The sequence below is a fragment of the Ursus americanus genome, chromosome 20 (genome assembly GCF_024610735.1).
Source record: "Ursus americanus isolate L20-20 chromosome 20, mUrsAme1.1.p, whole genome shotgun sequence".
Classification (NCBI taxonomy): Eukaryota; Metazoa; Chordata; class Mammalia; order Carnivora; family Ursidae; genus Ursus; species Ursus americanus.
The window spans coordinates 16,896,995-16,904,566 of NC_142146.1; the positions used below are offsets into that span (position 1 = coordinate 16,896,995).

The 7,572-nt window shown below is 51.2% G+C and overlaps 1 protein-coding gene across 1 annotated transcript; it reads left to right on the top strand.

Annotated features, from left to right (window-relative positions):
- Nucleotides 1-765: 765 nt before the first annotated feature.
- EOMES (eomesodermin) lies at nt 766-7,351 on the top strand. The gene is made up of 6 exons (XM_045774477.2): nt 766-2,014; nt 3,015-3,169; nt 3,824-3,945; nt 4,383-4,541; nt 4,631-4,692; nt 5,496-7,351. The coding sequence occupies exons 1-6, from the start codon at nt 1,134-1,136 to the stop codon at nt 6,232-6,234; spliced, it is 2,118 nt and encodes a 705-aa protein (XP_045630433.1). The 5' UTR covers nt 766-1,133; the 3' UTR covers nt 6,235-7,351.
- Nucleotides 7,352-7,572: the final 221 nt, after the last annotated feature.

Consider the following 7,572-nt stretch of genomic DNA (forward strand, 5'->3'; position numbering starts at 1 on the left):
CTCCTGAAAGGAGGCGTGTTGGCGAGAGGATGAGGGTGTTCCCAGTACCCCACCCCACCAGGGCTTCTGACACATAAGCTGGTACTCAGGGATGGCAATGTGCTCTCGCCGTCCCCGGAATCCCAAAAGCCGAGCGCAAGGTTCCTCTTCATCAACCCTTCCCTGTTAGTAAAAGAGTGGAACAGAGCAAAATGCGGTTCCTGTCTGTTGAAGGCCTGGGAGCCTTCCACCATCGGGAGGAAAGTGTGCCTGAAGCTACAGCCCCCGATGAGGAAAGGGACCTCGCTTCGGCCTCTCTCCGACTCTGCCCAGATCCCCACCCTCAGAGACTGGTGCCTCCCTGCAAGCCTTCAGCTTGCAGAGCCTTTCTCGCGCCAGCCTCTAAAACCTGCTCCCGCCCCCGCATGCTCCTCTCGGAGTGCTGAGATGACTTCTGTGCCAAGAGAGGACCCCGCTACGGAGACCCCAAACCCTGTTCCCCCAAACTCCAGCAAAATACGGACACCAGGATTGATTCTCACAGTAGGGCAGAGTCTAAAAAAAAAAAAAAAAAAAAGACTAAAGGAAAAGAAAGTCGCAGTAGACATGATCCAATTAGTAAATGCCTAATTGAATTAGTGTCACCTCCGTCAGCCAATAGGAGAGTCCCAGGGCTGTGGGGCCGCGAAGCCCCTCCCTGGCCGCACATATATAAAGCAGCCAATGACAGCCTGCAAGTTTCCAAGTGGTCAACTGGACGCACACTTGGGCAGTCGAGAAGGGCAGAAAGGCTAGCACTGGTTGGTGGATGGGGACAGAGATCTAAATCCTCTTCTTCCTGGGTGTGAGTGTGGAGGAGGACGGGGGTCCAGAGAGGCAAGAAGGACAGGAAAGGAAAAGGAGAGTGCTTTTCGGTCAATTTCCACCTCCTGCCTTCAAACTCAGTGCTCTTTCCTCGCGGAAAGAACGCTGGGTTCAGGGCGCGCGGGTGCGCGCCTTAGCGGCCCGCGTGCGGCCAGGTGGGTAGCCCCAGCACCGGAGGAAGGGGAAGTTACCTTCCCCTCGGAAGAGGGCGCTGGCTCCCCCATCCTGCCTTTATATTAAGGCCGCCGGAGGAGAGGAAGCAGCCAGCTGCCGTCTGCGCTTAGCAAAGCATGCAATTAGGGGAGCAGCTCTTGGTGAGCTCGGTGAACCTGCCCGGCGCGCACTTCTACCCGCTGGAGAGTGCGCGAGGCGGAGGCAGCGGGAGCGCAGGCCACCTCCCTGGCGCGGCCCCCTCGCCTCAGAGGCTGGACTTAGACAAAGCGCCCAAGAAGTTCCCTGGCAGCCTCTCGTGCGAGACTGGGAGCGGGGAACCCGCAGCCGCCAGCGCGGGGGCCCCCGCGGCCATGCTCAGTGACGCGGACGCCGGGGACGCCTTCGCCAGCGCCGCGGCAGTGGCCAAGCCCGGGCCCCCGGACGGCCGCAAGGGCTCCCCCTGCGGGGAAGAGGAGCTGCCCTCAGCAGCCGCCGCCGCCGCCGCGGCCGCGGCCGCCGCCGCCACCGCGCGCTACTCCATGGACAGCCTGAGTTCGGAGCGCTACTACCTCCAGTCCCCCGGGCCTCAGGGCTCCGAGCTGGCCGCGCCCTGCTCGCTCTTCCCCTACCAGGCGGCGGCCGGGGCCCCCCACGGATCTGTGTACCCTGCTCCCAACGGGGCGCGCTACCCCTACGGCTCCATGCTGCCCCCCGGCGGCTTCCCCGCGGCTATGTGCCCACCTGGGAGGGCACAGTTCGGCCCCGGAGCCGGCGCGAGTAGTGGAGCGGGCGCCGGCGGCGGCGGCGGGGCAGGCGGCCCGGGGGCCTATCAGTACAGCCAGGGGGCTCCGCTCTATGGGCCGTACCCTGGGGCTGCAGCTGCGGGGTCCTGCGGAGGATTGGGGGGGCTGGGGGTTCCTGGTTCCGGCTTCCGTGCCCACGTCTACCTGTGCAACCGGCCTCTGTGGCTCAAATTCCACCGCCACCAAACCGAGATGATCATTACGAAACAGGGCAGGTGAGAGCAGCGCGGAGGGGTCCCGAGGTGAATGACAATTAAGTGACTGTGTGGTCCTGGGGAAGGCCGGGGGTGAGGGAGCTGTGCCCATTCGCTCCGCGATTTGCTTGGAGAGTGTTTTTCCGCGCGCATCTCCAATCGGGTGTCCCTCCCGGTCCGCGGACCGGTTTGTGCAATGTGCTAATGTTACAGCTGTTTCCCACCTCCCTCCCCTCCCCTCCGGTCACCCTCACCTGGACTGGAGAGAAGGAGGCGGAAATGGAAATTGGGGCTCGTCCACAAAGCTGGATTTACTGGACCCGCCCGCTCGGCATACCGAGCTGGTCCCTGCATACCCGTGAGGAGCTGCGGGTGGGGAAAGGCGCAAAGGTTGGCTTCCTGAGCGCAGTAGATGGGCTCCCGCAGTTTTAGGCGCCAGAGTCTCCATGGGGCGCCTCGGGGAGAGGGGCATGGGAAGGTTGGTTGGTCCGGTAGTTGGTTAGGCAGGCCCTGGAGCCAGACCTGGTGGGGTTCGGGACGTGAGAAAGTTCTGATGCCCGTCCAACTGTTAACAGTGGGTGCGAATGGGGAAAATGAGGGGTGGGTGCTGGGAGAGGGGCGTTCAAGGGGAACTTTTAACCTGAGGAGTACAGTCTAAAAATTTTAACACGAACGACTGAACGTTTTTCTCTGGTACTTAAACGTAGAAAAACGAATGATTTTTAACATTCTGGAAGAAAAATGAAGACTTGAGTGGGGAGAGCGTGCAGTAGCACCTCAATTTGGGAAATACTGACTTTGGGGGCAAATTGCTTCAGAAAAAGAGATGTTCCCAGAGTTGACAACTCAAGGATTTTGCAGAGTAGGGGCCACTTTATGGACCTGGTATTCGGTTCTTTCTGTAGGCTTTTCGATGCCCTACTCTGACCTACCCCAGGTGCCGGCGAACCTGGTCTGGCGCGGGCCTGCTCCCGGGCATCCGGGTTTCGATCGCTTATCCTGCTTCTATTCCCTTGGACAGGCGCATGTTTCCTTTCCTGAGCTTCAACATAAACGGACTCAACCCCACGGCCCACTACAACGTGTTTGTGGAAGTGGTGCTGGCCGACCCCAACCACTGGCGATTCCAGGGGGGCAAGTGGGTGACCTGCGGCAAAGCGGACAATAACATGCAGGGTGAGCAGAGAAGAGGCCCAGGCAGGGAGGGGTGGGCGGTGAACTCTTGACTCCGAAAACTCACGTTTAAATTGAGTACTTGCCCCTCCATCCGGGGCCTAGAGGTGTTAGTATGAGTTTCTTGATGTTGACTGTTTGCATCGTGGAGAGAGGGAGAGAATTGCCAAGTCAGATCTCTTGCCTAGGAAGATAAACGTTGGTACTTTAGCCATGGCCCCACTCTTCCCCACCCTCCCGCACCAACTCCTACTAAATTCTTCTGGGTGGAAAGGACTCCTGACACTCCAACCTCCACTTGAGAAAGACTTCCCCAAGGTTGAGTCCACCCATGAAAACCCGATCACTTTCCATCAGATGTCGCTTTTCCAGCTTTAGAAGGCCCCAAATTGACCTTCAAGAGACATCTCCTGGTGGCTCCTTTTATGTATTTTGAGGTAGCGTTAAGATGACTGCCTTGTCCAAGGAAGGCCAGAAGCACAGGGGCCCTGGGAGGGCTGCCCGTGGAGTCTAGGTGGAGAGCCAGCACTGGGGAGACTTGGGCCTGAAGACTAGCTCTTAAATCTTTGCCCGGAAGTAACAGACATCCCTCCCCTATGTCCATGTGTAATCAGCCCTATCTGCTTGGGTTTTGTGTTTTGTTTCATTTTCTCTTAGGCAACAAAATGTATGTTCACCCAGAGTCTCCTAATACTGGTTCCCACTGGATGAGACAGGAGATTTCCTTTGGGAAATTAAAACTCACCAATAACAAAGGCGCAAATAACAACAACACCCAGGTAGAGTGACAGAGGACGGGGTGGCTTCTGGCCATAGATCTCTTTTCCTACCAAGTTTCCATACTCTTCGCTGTATTTGTAAATCTGCAGTTGTGACTTGTTTGCTCACCTAGTTTTAACCTTTTTTTTTTTCTTTAGACCTTTCTCATTTTCACTAGATTTCAGTTAACAGTGAGTTGACTGTTAGGAGAAGAAATACTTAAGTCTTTGGGGGATTTAATAAACTAAGAGGCAAGAGTGTTTATCAAACACACGTACCCAGCCAGCTAGGTTTTAAGTTTCAAAAGCAGCAATGATACGATCTTAAAAATGGCTATAGAAAAAGGTAACTGTCAGTGGGGAACAAGCAGGAGTCCCATTCCAAAACATGCAGTTTGTCAAGATTTACCTCTAAGAGACTTTTGGATTCGGCAGCTCTTTTTCTGTACCATTTCCAGATGATCGTGTTGCAGTCTTTACACAAGTACCAACCCAGACTGCACATTGTGGAGGTGACCGAGGAAGGCGTGGAAGACCTGAACGAGCCCTCAAAGACCCAGACCTTTACCTTCTCCGAAACGCAGTTCATTGCGGTGACTGCCTACCAAAACACTGATGTGAGTGTCCCGAATGTCCCAGGAATCTCTGCAGCTAGGTCCAGTCTGATAAGGCCCTCGACGACTGACTGTTTTTCTCCCCTCTCTAGATAACTCAACTAAAGATTGATCATAACCCCTTTGCAAAAGGCTTCAGAGACAACTATGATTCGTAAGTGCAACTTTTATTCATATTTGCATGGTCATCTTTGAACAGGACATACATAACCAGACACTTCCCAGACAACATTCTAGGACGAGCTTTCACATTTGTTTGGGATTTTCACCTATTGAAATTTTTGCGTTTTTTTTTTTTTTTTTTCTTTTTTTCCCCTTGCCTAATCTTGCTTTAGAATTTTCGTGGAAGGGCTTTGTTAATTTCTAAAGCAATGTTAAGGGCTGGAAAGCGAGGAGCTTTTTGTTTTTTTTAACATGTGAGTGGAGATTTGAAATTTTCATAATCTGCATTTATATACCTGCCTTTTCATTTGATCCAACTTTTTTCTCCTCTGAGGAATAGGTATTATTACTCCCCCTCTTTTATTATTATTATTATTATTATTATTTTTTTTTTTTTTTTTACATAAGAAAAACCTAAAACTAAGAGGATGTAATTTTTACAACATTAAACAGCAAGGCCCCACAAGACCATTTACATGTGGGATTTGTAACACCACAGCAAGCATTCCTTCCATGACACTAACAAAGGAGAGTTGTACTGTTCTTCAAGTTCTAGGACTTGCAAAGGTAGATTTTTCTATAGTTTAAATACTTAGTGCTTGGGAGGAAACTTTTTCCACATAAGCCAAGCATTGGGCTGAAATGGGCCAGTGCATCTCCTGCCTCCATCCCTCCACTCTAACAGACCAGTGCTTCCAGTACAGCCCACTATGTGAGCCTTTTTGATTTCTGGGAGGTGGTTATTTGGGGACAACATTAGGGTTTTTTTTTTAAGTGTTTCTCTTTATATTGTAGCATGTACACCGCTTCAGAAAATGACAGGTTAACTCCATCTCCCACGGATTCTCCTAGATCCCATCAGATTGTCCCTGGAGGTCGGTACGGCGTTCAGTCCTTCTTCCCGGAGCCCTTTGTCAACACTTTACCTCAAGCCCGATATTATAATGGCGAGAGAACCGTGCCACAGACCAACGGCCTCCTTTCACCCCAACAGAGCGAAGAGGTGGCCAACCCTCCCCAGCGGTGGCTTGTCACGCCTGTCCAGCAACCTGGGACCAACAAACTAGACATCGGTTCCTATGAGTCTGAATATACTTCCAGCACCTTGCTCCCATATGGTATTAAATCCTTGCCCCTCCAGACGTCCCACGCCCTGGGTTATTACCCTGACCCAACCTTCCCTGCCATGGCAGGGTGGGGAGGTCGAGGCTCTTACCAGAGGAAGATGGCAGCTGGACTCCCATGGACCTCCAGAACAAGCCCCCCTGTGTTCTCTGAAGATCAGCTCTCCAAGGAGAAAGTCAAAGAAGAGATTAGCTCCTCTTGGATAGAGACCCCCCCTTCCATCAAGTCTCTCGATTCCAATGATTCGGGGGTATACACCAGTGCTTGTAAGCGACGGCGGCTGTCTCCTAGCACCTCCAGCAATGAAAATTCTCCCTCCATAAAGTGTGAGGACATTAACGCTGAAGAGTACAGTAAAGACACCTCAAAAGGCATGGGGGGGTATTATGCTTTTTACACAACTCCCTAAAGAGTTATTTTAACTTCGTCAAAATGCGCTAACTTTTTGCAGATGGACTTGGTGGTGTTTTTGTTGTCTTCTTTGCCTAGGTTTGCCAAAAAGACGTTTGCATTCCGCCTTTGATGCATCCCGTTTTGTGCAATCCTCTAAAAGAAGGTGCCAAAGCTTTTTGATTGCTGCAGGTAACTGAAACAAGCCTCGCATTTTTTTTCTTTTTTAAATAAAATTAATGAAGGACTTTAAAGCGTTTTAAAATTCGAGGGTTATTCAAGGTTCTGGATTTATTTATTGGAGGCACTAAATATTCAGAGAATCGGGCTATGAAGATTCGAGTGCTGAGCGCTAGCCAATGAGTAGTAGAAGGCTTTGGTTCTCATTCCTCTGTGTAAATCTGTAAGCAAAGAGAATCCCAGAGTGGCAAGGGGTTTTGCTTCCGGAAGAGAAGGGCTGGGCCTTAAGCTTCAACAGGGGACTTTTTGCTGTTCCTTTCTCCTAGGGACAAAAGATAGCTAGGCCTGGGAGGTGAGAAAAACCTGATGTGAAGGTGCTGGCTTTACCTGACTTTGATTTCTCCTCGGCTTTCAAAGCAAGCCATGTTTGCCCCTAGTTCAGGACTGTTTCACTGGCTGGGCCTCTGCTGCGGGCTGGGGTGACTAGTAGGACTCAGGAGAGGGCAGGCGAGGGAGTCGCCAAAAAAGAAAAAAAAAAGAGAAATTTAAAGTGTACAGTTCCGTGTGTGCTTAGATACACCGTAGAATACCGTGGGATATATTGTACAAATAGTCTACTTACGTGTCTGAGATGATGAAAACTGGTGCTTTGGCTTTGTCAAGCATTCACAGATCACCTGACAGCAGGGCCAGGGGGATAGGTTCTCTCATCATCCCGGATATTGGGGAATATTCTGTTTACTTCTTAGATAGTTAAGAATGTATTCAGCTACTCTGTACTAACTTGAAACGTGTGTAAGGACAAATTCCTCTATTTCACCCTCTTTCTTTGCCATCCCCACTACCCAGCTCGGTAATGTGAAAAAACTACAACCTGATGCCACAGCTCCTATAAGCTTTTTAGAGATCTTGGATTTTTATGTACAGTCTTAGTCATTTTTAATAAATGTGGTTCATTAAGGGAACAGGCATAGCTCTGTCTTCTGTACTTGGAGTTGTAATCTTTGTTTTAAAGATCTTATTTTGCCTTCCCTCTCCACCCTTCTCCAGCATGAACACTCTGTTCCCCCCACCCCCACCCTCAGGCTCTAGAATCTGTAAGTGGACACTGTAGGCATGAGGGGGTGGGGTTGCTTTTGTTTATCTTCGTTTTTTCTTGAAGATGAATGGGTTTATT

Excerpts from the sequence above, each read along its gene's own strand:
- EOMES (XM_045774477.2), top strand. The coding sequence starts at position 1,134 with ATGCAATTAGGGGAGCAGCTCTTGGTGAGCTCGGTGAACCTGCCCGGC. Across the intron at positions 2,015-3,014 it reads ATCATTACGAAACAGGGCAG|GCGCATGTTTCCTTTCCTGA; the intron begins GTGAGAGCAGCG and ends TCCCTTGGACAG. Across the intron at positions 3,170-3,823 it reads AGCGGACAATAACATGCAGG|GCAACAAAATGTATGTTCAC; the intron begins GTGAGCAGAGAA and ends ATTTTCTCTTAG.